This window comes from Crinia signifera, chromosome 2, assembly GCF_055691185.1.
Source record: "Crinia signifera chromosome 2, ASM5569118v1, whole genome shotgun sequence".
NCBI classification, from domain to species: Eukaryota; Metazoa; Chordata; class Amphibia; order Anura; family Myobatrachidae; genus Crinia; species Crinia signifera.
Window position 1 is genome coordinate 101519630 of NC_139218.1, and position 15818 is coordinate 101535447.

The 15818-nt window shown below is 41.7% G+C and overlaps 1 protein-coding gene and 1 long non-coding RNA gene across 3 annotated transcripts in view; both read right to left on the reverse strand.

Annotated features, from left to right (window-relative positions):
- The window catches only part of MED14 (mediator complex subunit 14), a 61961-nt gene extending 47081 nt beyond the window's left edge, over positions 1-14880 (reverse strand). For both annotated transcript variants that reach the window (XM_083172632.1, XM_083172631.1), the window contains exons 1-8: positions 14467-14880; positions 13309-13335; positions 12696-12801; positions 12011-12184; positions 9836-9965; positions 5729-5857; positions 4444-4551; positions 1327-1459 (exon numbers count right to left, since the gene is read on the reverse strand). In XM_083172632.1, the coding sequence (XP_083028758.1) occupies positions 1327-1459; positions 4444-4551; positions 5729-5857; positions 9836-9965; positions 12011-12184; positions 12696-12801; positions 13309-13335; positions 14467-14651 (992 nt within the window). In that variant the 5' untranslated portion in view covers positions 14652-14880. The remainder of the gene's footprint in view (positions 1-1326; positions 1460-4443; positions 4552-5728; positions 5858-9835; positions 9966-12010; positions 12185-12695; positions 12802-13308; positions 13336-14466) is intronic.
- The window catches only part of LOC146058802 (uncharacterized), a 780737-nt gene that overhangs the window by 731014 nt on the left and 33905 nt on the right, over positions 1-15818 (reverse strand). The window lies entirely within an intron of this gene.

Consider the following 15818-nt stretch of genomic DNA (forward strand, 5'->3'; position numbering starts at 1 on the left):
CCTTAAAAGAAAGCATTTTATATAGCCACCAATATTTGAATACATATTCCCATTTACTATATTTAAAACAAAAGTTATGTTACTTTTTCCTTTCTAGCACCCTGCACCTAATCAGTGAGGAGGGCACAGTTAAATTTCTAATGTCAACAAGTTATAACTGATTTATCGCTACAGTATCTCAGTCTATATTAAAATGCAAAATTAATTTAAAAAAATCTGAAATATTCACAGAAAGACCAGTCTTCTGCCCATTGAAAACCAACCATGTAGGCAATAAAATTAGTAACTAATATTTAAAAGCAGTAACCAGTTATTTTTCTTTGCTTTGGCAAACATACTCTGTACATTGCTTTTGCCACAATAATTTAGAACCTAATAACAAAGTTTTATTATCACTTTACACCAATGTGTATTAAATGGGGCAGATGAAAACCAGTACAACATGAATAAAAAAAAAAAATAATTAAACTTAAAAGCAGGAATTGTGTGTGGGCTGTACGCTCTTGTTTTGGGGAAGGTAATAGGTTTATTAGCGGCATCTGATTTCGGATCTAGAAGTCAGCATTTCAGGTGCCGTAAAGGTAAGTAAAGTCAGGGAGAGGAATCATCAGCCTTAATTTTAGTTTTTTTTCTACCTTTAAAATAAGTCAATGAAATACTCAATTTAAACTTTAAAACAGATCCAAATCCAATCCCAGTATTCAATATCTCACAAGGATTTTTTTTTTTTTTTTAAGTACCTTCAGCTTAGGCATTGGTTATTCAGTGTAACTACAGTACCCAATGATTTGCTGGTTCCCTTGGAAAGAATATTGGACATCTAGACCACAGGTTCTCAAACTCAGTCCTCAGGACCCCCACACAGTGCATATTTTCCTCATAGAATCACAATAAGAAATACTTCTCTCTCCCTGTGGATCTTTTAAAATGTGTCAATTAGTAATGAATGCATGTGTGCACCTGCGGGTGACCTGAAAAACGTGAACTGTGTGGGGTCCTGAGGACAGAGTTTGAGAAGCCCTGATCTAGATTGTAAAAACTATGGTAACTTTGTACCTTTTCTACATTTCCTATTTTTGGTAGGAACGGACGATGACGCCAATCTTTGCTTATGCCTCATCTCATTTTATATCAACGTATAATCCAGTCTTAAAAGGGTATTATGTTTATATATCTGTATTTATACAGACCCCCCCCCCCCCCATTATCACTTTCTTTTTTTGTACCGTTCCACGTTTTATAGCTACAACAAAAATGGAACATTGAAAAAAATATCAAAACTTAAAAGTAGAAACCACTATAATGTGTGAATAGTGAAATACATACTTCCAAACAGCTAATATGAGGCACTTTCCAGCAATGTATCGTTCAATTTGAACAAGATCTCCCCAACGTTCCCTAATTAACATTTGTGCTTGTGAATGGAGGACTTCCAGCTGAAGAGATAAACAGAACGAATCTAACAAACAAATTAAGGAAAACAATATCCACAAAAACTTCTACAATACAAAACTAGGTTGTACTTTTGCACCACTGCAAGAAATTTCAAACCCTGTATGGTCAGTTATAATCCATTAAGAAAAAGTTCTCAGACATTATATAAAACATTGCGACTTATCCTTATTCTCTATTACCCACTAAATGAGTGAGATGACTGACAAGAGTATGACTTACAGTAGTTTATGATTTGTTAGCACATGAGCACTTGCTCCGGGACTTCGCCCCCCAAGTCATCTGTGGTGGGGCCGCAGACTTTATAGAAGTATAGCCCACTGCACTACCCATATAGAGTGAGGTACACTTTCTGCATTTTATTCAATGCACCTGACATAATGGTGTGGTCCAAATGATCATTATTCTTTTCATTATTGTATGTATATTTGAAATAAATTGTGTACACTTTTTAACCTTTAAGGTGATTGGAGTAAAACATATTTTTTCAACACTTGCACCAAACTGGTCATTTGCTTCTATATGCTGAATAGGTACTCTTTACCTAGCACGGCGCCCATTGCGGGCATTGAATGCACTTAAAAATCGGGTGCGACGCGACCAACGCGATGCCCGCGATTTCCCATAGGGAACAATGTTAAATTTCTCAATTGACCCGATTTTTCTGTTCAATGCCTCAATTGACCCGATTTTTCCATAGGAAACAATGTTAAATGGCCCACAGAGGCCAAATAGGCACCCTAAAGTGTGAAATGGCCCCCACAATTGTTAACGCCACCCCACGATCAACGTGAACCCGAAGCGTGGCGAGCGCAGCGGTACGCGTCCTACGACCTTTTCATGCCCCCGCTATCCACGTCGGCGTGGAGTTGAGAATAGAATAGTGTGTCGAGCGCAGCGAGCCACCGAGACCTAAGCGTGGCGAGCGCAGCGAGCCCCGCAAGGGGACGCAGATACCTGTGAAGCCCGCGAAGGGACGCGTTTACCTGTGAAGGTATCCGCGTCCGCTCACCACGCTTCGGGCTCGGTGGCTCGCCACACTATTCTATTCTCAACTCCACGCCGGCGTGGATAGTGGGGGTATGAAAAGGTCGTAGGACGCGTACCGCCGCGCTCGCCACGCTTCGGGTTGACGTTGATCGTGGGGTGGCGTTAACAATTGTGGGGGCCATTTCACACTCTAGGGTGGCTATTTGGCCTCTGTGGGCCATTTAACATTGTTTCCTATGAAAAAATCGGGTCCATTGAGGCATTGAACAGTAAAATCGGGTCAATTGAGAAATTTAACATTGATCCCTATGGGAAATCGCGGGCATCGCGTCGCACCCGATTTTTAGTGCATTCAATGGCCGCGATGCCCGCGATTTTTTTTACCTGCGATGCCCACGATCAAAATCGTGGGCGCCGTGCTAGGTAAAGAGTACCGCTGAATATAATGTATGAAAGGGTTATCATGGCTGATCACTGTCCTGGGAAGTTTTCCATTTTGATTTGATTTGATTTATTGTGCAAGAATAAGCTAACCATTTTCAAGTTTGTAAAAATAAAAAATTCTTCCCGCATCAACCAAATTTTGCTGTATAGTTTCTGTTTTTAGCTTATTACTGTTTGCAGCCTAACAACATATTTCCAGTGTCCCTAAATCACCTGGCACATATATATACACATATATGTTATCATGTATGTAATATATGTGCAGGTTCGATCCCTGGGAATGTCCAGTGCGGAGAGCATCTGGTGGTTGACATAGATTACAGCCCTGGCATTATCAGACTGTATCCTGACTGGCCTGCCGACCACGATAGACTGAGTATCGGCAAGAGTAAGGAATAAGCCATCCACAGTCCCCCAACCCAGGAGACTGGTGTCCATGGAGTCACCAGAGATCTGTCCCTAAGGACATCCTCTGCCACCAGCCACCACTGAACAGACTAATGAGTACTGTTTGTCTAGTCTTTTGAATAACTGGAAATGGTTCAATCACGTTACCGCAAGAAGGGAAGCTATGGCCTGATTTTAAGCCACCCTCTGTATGCCCTCATTTAGAAAAGGAGTGTAGAAAAATCTCCTGGGTGATGGATCATAGGTTGATGACATAACGCGGTTAAGGGATTTCCAACACCCAGCAGTCCACAGAGGACCGCCTCCAAGCTCAGCAGTCCACAGAAGACACCAACGCACAATGGCCCTTATTTTGATCGGCACGGTACGGCCCGCGTGCGGCCGTACCGCCGATGTTTTTTGTCTGCACATGCGCAGAGGTCATTCTGCGCATGTGCAGCCCCCTTCGCCGCAGACGGATATCGTCCGCCGCAAAGGGGGCGTATAGGGGCGTGAGGGGCTTCAGCCCCTCATTTCCCTATGTGTACGCCCCGCGTTTCATGGGCGTTCCCATGCAAACGCGGGGCGTATGCATGGTAATGAGGGCATGACGCCCTCATTACCATGACATGGGGGCGGAAAGCTGACGTCGCCGGATGTCAGCTTTCAGCCCCCTTACAAGCTCCCACACGGACGATTGTCCGTGTGGTCTGAGCTTGCGGGAGCTGCCGCGGCGTGCGGGCCTGCCTTCGATGGTCGTCGACCATCGAAGGCAGGGGGCAGCTCCCACCATGGTGGAGGCGTAGCCTCCACCATTTTTGTGCGGATCGCCAGCCGTCCGTGTATGGACGGCCGTGGCGATCCGTCCGGTGGGCGGCCCTTGGTTTGTGCGGTCGGAGCCCCGTGTGCGGCTCTGACCGCACCAACCAGAATAAGGGCCAATTTTTTGTGTGCGGTAAGGCTAGCAATGCTAAGGGTCCACTATATACAAGTATACTGCAGTAAAGTTAAACAGAAAAGGCTTGTACACGGATTCTGCACCGGAATGCCCATAGGTACAGGGTGTTCAATCATTTCAACTCCTAAACAAACACACAATAGAAAATTATTTACTGGCTTCACAAAAAAAAAAACTGATTCTAGTAAATGTATAAAAGTCTGAAAGGATACGCAAACAAGTGTACATGTCCTGAAGTGGTTTCTCATCTGCAAAAAGCCTGGATTGAACCAACTGGTGGATGAAGTTGATCTGCAGGCTATGAACCAGCGCACGCCCATCTGGAAACAGAAAGGAAAAGAAATTCATAAAAAAAAAAAAAACATTGTATAAGTGCTAATGCCTCTGACATTTTATCTTTTTACTAACTCCTTCACTATAACTGGTTTAGCATGATGCTTAAATGAACCACCAATCAAATCAAAAATTCTAGATTAAAATTATTTTGTGGTAAAAATAGCACAATCAAAGGCAATTTATATGAAGGCTGTGTTTTCCCAGAAAAAAAAAAACACTTTCTTACTATTTGAATGAAGATTGTAGGGTCAGCTGGAATTTTTTTTTTTTAAAGAAAATATAAAGCTCCATACATACCAGGCAAACATTATAGTGCATACACACTGAACGATATCATGCAGCAAAGTCATTGTTACCCAGCTGAGTGGAGGACCAAACATCCCCCGGTACCTGCCCTCCAGCCTGTCTCAGGCCTGGAGGGGATTGCCGCTAGACTCGGCTTCCCTAACAGGGAGACACTCTTTCCTGCCCGGCTGTGCAGACACTTGTTCCCGCTGTACAGTATGCATCTAGCAGAGCTGCGGAGGGGCCATGGCGGAAGTCACCGGCCTCCGCTCACTGGTGGTGCTGCTGCCGCATGATGGAATAGCGGTGCGGGTAACCTCTATTAAGATTTCCTCACCGCTGCTCTATTTTAAAGTAACCTGGGGTGTTTTAAACAGCCCCATAAAAATATGATGCTTGACCCTGCCAGCAACAAAGAAAAAAACTGGTGTGCTAGGGTCAGGGAGCATGCTGGGCACAAATTTGTAACTCTTTGGTGCCTGATCTGCTACCTCACCTCTCAATACCTAGTGTACTGCCTCCTGTGCCCCCTACTGGATGAAAAAGAAATGGAGAGGCAGACGACAGAGGACATGATTAATGACCTGCGGTAGCACGCATCGATAACTATGATCTCAAAAACTACACCTCTCAGACATTTTATTGCAGTGCTAAAGATAAATCCACTTTTGGCTCATTAAAATCAGAGGTGAAAGTAGGTGAAAAATGATTGGAGAATGTACAGCAAAAGAACAATACTAAAAACTAGTGTTGGCAACTTTCAGCTGTTCATTTCTAGCACTATGACTGCAACAGATATGCAATAAAAAGTAACAACTTGTTATGAAGCTATTAAAGTAGCTCTGTGAGTAGAACTATTTAAAAATCCCAAATCACCTCCAGTTTCTTTATCTTCAACCAGAATCTCCAATTTCAGAAGCCGCCACGGAACTTCCGGATCATCTCCCATCACTGTGAGAGTGGCTTCAAATTCTCCTTCTACACGAAATTTTACTCTTCCATTAGCTGCAGAGATGTTTATTATTGTTATTTTTATGTAGCAACAATAGAAGAAACCAAATAATAAAATAAAAATGGCACTCGAGGTGTCCGCCCATACACTGCATTTTGATGTGCGTTCCCGCGGGCATCCCATCGCACAGTTCAAAAAGTATGTGTTGCACATTCTTTTTGAACTAGCTTCGGATCTCACGCAAATTGCATGTGACGCGATATAGCCCAAAACGCATGCTATAATCGCAGCGTATATGGGCACCTTAATATTTTATAATATTTCCACGCTTTTTGAACTAGATCGCATCACATGCAATTTGCGTGTGATGCTATCCGAAGCTAGTTCAAAAAGCACAGACTTTGGGCAGTATTCAATGAGAAAAATTCGCTGTGATTTCTGGAGAGTTTGTGCTTTTCACCCGGTGGAGAGAGGTTTTTTTTCTCCAAAGGCGAGCCACCCTATTCAATGTGAAATATTCTCCGTCTTTCTAAGTGATTCTCGCCGTCTCTCTCCGTGTAGAAATTCTCCATCTTTTGATGGAGAGCAGGAATGTGAACTTTTAAACTAAAAGGGTGTTTTTTTTAATTTTGGTGTCAAAAAATCAGGTTTTTTTTTCTGTGAAGGGCCATGTTATTTTTATTCATGTGCCTATAGCACATGAATATATATTTAATTTTTAACAAAATATTTTTTAACATTTTTTTTTTTTTTTTTTTTTTTACACAGTGCAGCCAGCAGGGGGCCGGAGCGCTCGAGCCGCTCATTAGATATTCATATATTCACTGCACCCGAAGCACGTTCGGGTACAGTGAATACTGGGTCCCCCGCTGGCTATAGGGGGGGCAGCCTGTGCTGCCTGGGTCCAGGGGAGCCCTGCTCCCCACCCCATATCCCCTGCTGCAGCCAAGAGAGACTTTAATCTCTCTTGGCTGCTACGTCCCCCGGCTCCCTGACAGCTCCCTGCCGCGGACGCTCGTCCGCTGCAGGGGTTAAGACTCGCCGCGAGTGGCGGCGAGTCTTAAAAACGTTGAATAGTGGGAGCAGGAGTGGCAGCGAGCCCTCCGGAACACGGAGAGTGCACGGCGAGCAAAAAAAAATGCTCGCTGTGCACGGAGAATATTTTCATTGAATACTGCCCTTTATGTGGTGCACGATGGGATGCCCATGGGAGCGTGCATCGCATGGCACCCTCGCACCTTGTAAGGGCACCTTTACATCACGTGAATTTTTTTTTAAATCTATAAATTAAACTATTAAAACAGTAATAAAATGCAAGAGCCTATATTCACTTCCCTCTAGCATAGTGGTTCCCAAACTGTGAGCCTATGCATCCTGGGGTGCTGCAAGGCTCTTCTAGGGGTGCATCAAGTTGATATTCTAGGGCTGATTCAAATTATTTTGGTTACAGTTACAGGAAAAACCAAGTGCTAGTGGCTGCCAATCATAATACATGTGCACCACTTACAGTTATTGATAAATGTGGAATCAAATATTAAATATTTTTTTACTAGGGGTCCAGTGCAAAAATGTTGATATGTTAGGGTGCAGTGATTTAAGAATGTTTAGGAACCACTGCTCTAGTATAAAAGGAACAGCGCAAACTAGGCACAATTGTGATATATTAAACAATTTAAAATTACTTAAATATTGACTAAAGAACCATTGATTACTGAAGTTAGAAATTTGCTTCTGTAATTCCTGTATTATGATTGCCAATGAACATTCCCTGATGTGGAAAAAGGTGTTCAACATTTCTATAAATGGGGGCCCAATACAGAGTTATTAGCATTTTTAATAAAACAGATTGGTGACTGTATATAAAAATTGTATGTTTGCCATGCTTGATAAACAGTTAAGATGTGATTTACACCAATATATTTATGATATATGTGCTCAAATAGATATGACACTAGAGATTGTACTTTTAGGGGGGTGTTCACTCCCGGGTCCCGACTGTCGGGATACTGGCTCGTTTTCGCTCTGCTTGCCCTTTTTATTGGCAAGTAGGATTCAATGTCCCACCTGCCGATCAGCGAAAAAGGGGGCGTTGATTAAATTCTGTCGGTAAAGACAGGGGAAATAGCGGCAGGAATTGAATACACACCGTAGTCCATTTTCCACTATGCATATCAACCCTACTCCTTATCATCCTTTTCTAAAATCTAATTATTTTTGACCAATTTTATATGCTGGTAAAAATTAATACATGACGACAATTATTTTATTATTAACAAGTATATTTTTATTGATTATAGTGATAGACAAATATATAAATTTTATTGTGATATATTATTAGTCAGCCTACAAAGTCAGATCCGGTCAGGTTACATATGTTGGACCATTATCTATAGTTAGTTACTACTAATGGTCATAGGTTTACTATTTGTACAGTTAGAAATTTCATTAATTGTAATAAAAGAAAAATATCTTTATAGGTCATGTATTGTAATTTGCATGCAAACACCCAATAAATATAGGTGGAAAAAAAAATTTGGAATATTAATGTTACAAAACCTTACATTGATTAAGAGATCTTAAAATAATGAAACAAACGCATAGCATGTTAAAATATCTGGTACTTGTTTTCTAGCACGGCGCCCGTCGTGGGTCATCGCATACCTTAAGTTAAGGTATGTGATGGACGCGACCGACGCGATTTTAGGGCTATTTTTAGCCTTTTCCCCGACAATTAAAAAATCGCGTCCATCGCATGCCTTAACTTAAGGTATGCGATGAGACCGACTTAACATTGAATGCATTGTATTCAATGTTAAATTCTTATGTAAAATCGGGTCCATTGTATGCGATTATAATGGCATACAAAGCGAACGATGCAATGGACCCGATTTTACATAGGGAACAATGTTAAATGGCCCAATGGACCCTGATGGGTAATTTGTATTTAAAATGCCCCCCCATCGTTAACGCCAACTTTTATATAGTGTGGCAAGCGCAGCGAGCCACCGAGCCCAGAGCGTGGTGAGCGAATCGAGCCCCGTGTAATATCTGTGAAGTTATGCGCGTCCGATTGCCTCGCTGCGCTCGCCACACTATATAAAATCAACTCCACGCCGACGTGGATAGTGGGGGTATGAAAAAGGTCAGAGGACGCGTACCGCCGCCGCTCCCCACGCTTCGGGTTGACGTTAATCGTGGGGTGGCGTTAACAATGGGGGAGCATTTGACCCATCAGGGTGGGGATACAATGAAAATTGGGGTCTGGGAGGGCATTTAACATTGGGGCCAATGTAAAATCGGGTCTCAGGGACCATTTTACATTGGTTCCAATGTAAAAATCGCGTCAATCGCATTGCATGCGATTTGGTTGCATGCGATGAACGCGATTTTTTAGGTCCCGATGGATACAATTTTTATCGCTGGCGCCGTGCTAGGAAACAAGTACCAAATATCTTTACCCTTTCGGGGTACTCAATCCCATATTCCGACTGTCAGAATGTCCTGACAGTTGGAATCTGAGCAGTTTTTAGTTCCTTCTGACAGAAACTACACAGTCGGTATTCAATGTACAGACTGTTGAGTGTCGAAAAGTCCACAAATAGGTGGAAACATATTCGGCAATCAGCTGCGGTTTCCAATAAAACAGATCCAACTTGATTAAAGTAAGATCTTTTTTGTCGGAAACGGCCTTCAATGCGGTCGGTAACAGCAGCATTGAATAGGCAACGGACACCATTTCCGCTGGCAGAAATAGCGGCCGGGAATGAATATCGCACTTTGAGTGCCAAGTGAGTTTGTTAAAAAAGGTGTGACAATGTTCAAGCAAACATTTTTATTCTTTATAAGGACCTGAATTGTGTACCTTATACAGGAACTATAATCTTTCTTTACACAACTTTTATTTGAATTTATAAAACATTAGTTTTTTAACTGAAGAGCGCTAACTAAACAAGTATTATAACAGAAGAAAGAAAACATTCATGGTCATGCATATATGCACATAAATAAAGGGGATGTAAAAACTACCATACCAACAGTAAGGTTTGCCAATTGCGGTGGGAGGTCTGTGGTTACCAGGCGATGTCGGAGGATCTGATTGAGATGATAAAGTGTTGATTGTTTCTCAGTTTTGGTAATAGGATCCGGAGGGATTATTTTATCCTGTAAAGTAAAACATATTATAGACATGCTTTCAGTAATGATTTCCATTGATACTGTAGGGATAAATAGATAATGGCCACATTCCACCACCTTGTACATTTAACAACCAAAGAAAAGCATACCACTATTTTACCTATAAGACTAGTCTCTCCCATAACTGTCCAAGCTTGTGTAGAGTCAACCAATGAACTTGCAAGGCAGCATCCTCTGCCTGCATCATCAGCTTCCAGCAACATCCAGTTACTACTATCAAGATAGGATATTACTGGCTGCAAAAATGCTCCCTGCTGCATGTGTGCTGTAAAACTGTGTAGAGTGACTGCAGGGTATGGCAAGTTCTAGTGAGGGGAGTGATGGATGAAAATAAAATTCCTAATGTATCCGATATTACTTTTGTACAAGTTGTGCTTTGAAAGCAATTATTAAAAAAATGTTTTATTTATAAAACCATATAATGCTGGCTACACATGATGGTTAAAATTAACAATATAGTGTGTACATACTGGACAATATGCACACATTTTTTGATAATTGCCATTATCAATCAGATTGTTTCTTTTATTGCCTAATATCTACGCACCGTAAGTAGGAAGGCAGGGCTAGCTGCCATGATGAAAGGTGGCAACCAGCCCCTGGCCTTGTGTCCATTCTAAAGATGCAGAAGAATTAGGTGTTCCTTTTTGTTTAGAAGTTGACCAGACAATTGTGGGGTAGATGTATTAAGCTAAATTATGGAGAAAAGTGGTATCAGTGTACGTTATGTGCACTGATACTGCTTTTCGCCCATGTACTATTAAGCTGGTTTGCAGTTTAAGATAGCCTGTCATTAAGGCAGGGTAATGTATGAATGGTCAGCAGCACTGACCGTTTTGAAACCTGCAGCTAAAGATTTTGACAGCTGCAGGTGGTGTTGCCCTATCTCCACAGCAAGAACAACACTGCCCATGTCTCTGGCAGGTACAAACTCCAGGACTGCGCAGATGTTTAAAGGAAGTGGCGTGAGTTTTCGGTCCCCCAGACAAGATGTTCATAAATCTTATCGATGTTCCTTCCTGCTCCGCCTCGGTAATGAGGCGAATTAGGAAATGCTATATCGGTATGATAAGTGCTATAATACATCTGCCCCTGAGTACCTTAGTCAGTGAAGTCACTTGGAAGTATAAAGAAAGAAAGCATGCAATAGGAGTATAGGCATGCCATAATGGTTTGGGTCACAATTTTGGTGTTTTATCCAGAATGGGATTAATTGCTGTGTGTTTGAATAGTGATGTAGAGACACCATCTAGAGAGATTTACAGATTTTACTTAAATTAGGTATATACTGTAGGATAAAATGTGGAGGTGTAAAAGGTAGCAGAGTAGCAAGTAGAGTAGCAAGTTAGGTACAGTATGAAGAGAAGAGTAATTATTTCAAATGATGATATAAGCTGGGTACACATTAGTTGATCCAGAACAACATCGCAGATGACAGGAAGGTGATGGGTACCTAGTTATGAAATCTAAGTTTATTAAAAAGGCACTTGCCGTTAGAATCCTGAGCAAAGATGAAACTGGATGAGTGTTTTTCAGTGTCTACAGTATTTTGATTTTGAGTGGAAGACAGAAGTATATGTGAGGAATTCATTTAAAGCATTTACAAGCATTTGGTTAAAATCAGTAGAAGAGGAGATGCAAGGAGAAAAGTAGGAATTGAACCAAAACTATAAAAATGGGGGACACACATTGAAAAGTGAATGTGTGCTCTGTACTTTGTTACTGTAGTGCGTGTAATGATTAACCCTTTGAGTGAATTTATCGAAATTGGTGTAAAAATTGCCAAACATTTTTACTTATCATAATGACCTGCAAATGTTTAGCTTAAATACACAAATCAAATTTTTATTCAAATTTATGTAACAAGTGTGAACGATGCTGGCGATAATAGCAAATATTGTGTAATATGTGTAAAGACCAGAAAGTAACACACATTTAGTTAGAAACCAAATACTTCAAGTACCAGTAATATGCACCAGAATAATCAGCAATAGCCTGATACATAAACATACCCTTATACATGTTGGCAACCGCGGATAGGACCCTGTTGTTAGCACATCAATGGCATAAGGAATTGCAAAACTAGGTAGACGAGCATGCACCAGAGCATCCCTGGCTAAAGATGCCAATCTGTCAGCGGTGTCTACAAACAAAATTGTTTGCTGATCCAGAAAGCTTGATATTAGCTGTAGATAGAAAGAAAAGGTAAAAGGATGAGAAAACAAACCACTGTAAAATCCATTTTACGGTGCCATTTTAGAATCATAAAAAGGTTTACTTACAGTTGCTAGGATATTTGACTGAAGTGCACAAACATTTATTTATTTAATTGGGGAGGTGGGGCGGTTGGTGGGTTTAAAGGTAGAAGCTGGGCTGACATGAAAAGTGTACACACACAGGGCACTAGCTGGGAGATTTTGACTAAGCGATTTTGCTTAGTCAAAATCGTGATGTCGCTGCCAGGAGATATGACAGCTGCCATCCCCAGCAACAGCCCACATGTACATTCAAAGTCACTGCAGCATCTATTATTCTTGCCTGCAGTACTGATCTAAGAGATTTTAACAACGTAGTCATAATCGCTTAGATTAAATCGCCCCATGTGTACTACACCCCTTAACGCTCCAAAATGCAGGCCTAGCTCAAGAAAACCAACTCAAGGATACAGATTAGTTATCTGCCATTGCCAATACTCACCGCACACTTTTCCACTTTGCCAGCGTTATTTGCCCATTTCACTAGTGCTAGTAGCCTCACAAAGAGCTGACGTGTTCGACTGGCAAACTGCACAATTTCAATTTTCCTATTTTTAGAGCAGGAAAAATAAAACAATTTCGTTCAGCTTGAGAACCTTTTAAACACATTATTATTTTACAGTTTCTTATATAGCGCAGCATATTCTGTTGCGCTTTAAAATTGGAAACAACAGTGATTAAACAAACTGGGTAGAAACAAAGACAGAGGTAGGAGGGCCCTGCTCACAAGCTTACACGTGAAAAAATATTTTATTTAAACCTAAACCCATAAAATAATAGTTGACATTTTAAATCATCAGCGGAATGCACCAATGTAAATAGCTGAAAAGGTCTACATGTGTCCAACTTTGCAGCTGATGTAATGAAAACAATCTGATCGATAAAGCAATGTAATACTTTGATATACGGCTATCTTAATCCAACTACTATCAATTCGAGCAGGTGCAAAATTAACTAAAAACACTTTATCCACCAATAATAATACATGTTATTCATATAGTGATTTCTCTCCAATAGGACTAAAGGTGATGACCACTGACTGTAAGAGCACTCACCTTTCCATGTCTGTCTTCCTGGGAAGCCTATGAGATACAAAGGTAATTGGTGGTTATATTCAAGCTTACTGTATTTTGTCATTTACTATGTCAACATGGTTCTAAACATTAGAGCAATAGGTGAATAAAAACTATAACTTGTATGTGTGCCGCTGCCTAGCATATATTATACACAGCGCTCCCTTTAAACTTGTATTCATGCGCCACCTGTAAACAAAAACAAAAAAAATTGACACCACAATCTTCTTCCATTATTGTGACAGGTGCGTCTCGCCCATGTTATATGTGCCATTGAGGATTCTGCTACACCAACTAGCCAACTTTGCATTACTGCTTAGTTACCGTCACATATCATGACAATACACATTCACCTGTCTGAATTAACAATCACACAAATGAACAGGGCAAGCACTTCAGAATATCAGCCCACACCTCCTGATTATTTAGTATTCAAATGGTAAACATGTTACACAAAACAAGCAGAAGAATAAAGATAATTAGGTGATCAAGCCATAGTCAAACTAACCTCAAAAATGAAAGGCTCTACATGGTACAGATATAGCCATTGTCTCAAGTATTACAAATATTTTGGTTAAAGTATGTAATTCACAAAAGGAGAACACTTTTAAGCAGCAATATGAACTGTACATAAATAATCAGTATTGAATGTACCATGAAGAAATCATTTGCATAGACTTGATTGAAAACAAATAGTAAAAACAAACAAAATGACAGATACAAGCGTCTCTACTCCAAGCTGTCCATGTCTGAATCAATGCAGAAAACGAAATAACTACATCCATTAAAAAAGCACCTCTGTAAGCAATAACATCCACACTGATCAGCTGGCTGCCACCAAGAAATAATCACCTATTTTAAGCAACAGCATCTGCATGTATCCCTCTGCCCAATGCAAAACAAAATCTACATTTGTCTGTGCTTTAGCTAAACTAAAAGTGAAAATTGTCCAATGCTGGAGGTTAGCGACCTGCAGCTGTTATGCACCCATAGCAAGGCATGCTGAGACCTGTAGTACCACAACATATGAAGAGCACTGGGCTCAGCTGTCTAGAGTCATCTATAACCAGCCGTACAGACTGCACTAGCAGCAGCTCCAGGAGATGCCTACATTCTTGCCAAGCACCACAAGTCACTTACAGATCGGCCAGCACGTTGATCTCCTGGTAAGTTCTCTGCAGCAAGAAGTCAATGAGAGTGCTGAGGCGGTAGCCATGGCTGGCAGCGGTTGCAGGTACTACAGCCCCCGGGGGAGGGGGCTGAGGGGCAGTCGTGGGTCCCCCAGTCACCACCAGCTGACTGCTCTCCAGCTGCACAGGAGGCATTGTGCCCGGGGTTCAGGCTCCAGCTTTCATACAAACCCCGGGTGCTGAGAAACAGGCATGTGCTATACGGGAAGGCGACTCCTGGCACACCGGGCAGCCAGTGTCACAGAATTACACAGCTAAGTGCGGACCCCGGGCCCTCAACAGCCTCTTCCTTCCAGCACCGGAAGAGAACACAGTACAGCAGCGGCAGCACAGACGGGGGAAGGGGCTACACCGGAAGAGGCACTCCTGCCCGAGGAGGCCCCGAGCGCGCATGCGTAGTGATGATCATGACTGTGCCGTGGTGCTTGCTGCTGGCCTGGCTGCTGCTGGCGGCAGGATTGAGTCAGAGTGACAGTCACACTCACAGTCCTGGCGCTGGTCATAGTGATCACCACAATAGTCGTGTTGGTGGTGGCTGCTGCAGTAGTTAGGGGCCGGATTCATCAGGGGAGCTAGTCTTTTTCACTTTCTGCTAGTGAAGATCTGACCGTGTAGCTTCTCCCAAGATTGTCCTTATACTTATCAGCAATGGTAATGCTGTGGTGGGAAAATTCAGTCTGTCCCAGGTTTCATAGATTTTCCCTGAAATCATATTCTATATGGAAAAATATATAATAAAATGTCTCTATTGGAATGTTAGATGTAGATTCTCAATTGATTTCTTAACCGGGAACATACTTGACAGTCATTTTGGATGAGCCACCGTCATGACGATCAGATACTTAACATGTCAGTCAGGGTCCCCAACTGGTCAGCCATTTAAATTTGTGCAATCCAATCAGAATTAGTAGGGAGCTAATTCTGATTGCATTGCTCCCCTGCACGTTCGCACAGGGGAAAGATGTTTTGCGACTGATAAACATTTATGCGCATGTGCAGCCGCATTGTGCGAGTTGCGACGACAAATTGAATGATTGTATGCACAAAATGTGTACCATTCGACGGGATGTGTGGGCACGCCGCTCGAATGTCGCGTCTCATGGTCTTATGTGCTGCACATAATGGGGGAAATTTACTAAAGGAAATTTGTTAAAAAAATAGGTGTATTTGTATCCCGAAAAACACTTATTTTTGACATTTACTATCCCGAAAATACGGCAATTCGTATTCGTATTGATGTGCTATCAATACGAATACGAATTGCTGTATTTTCGGGATAGTAAATGTCAAAAATGAGTGTAT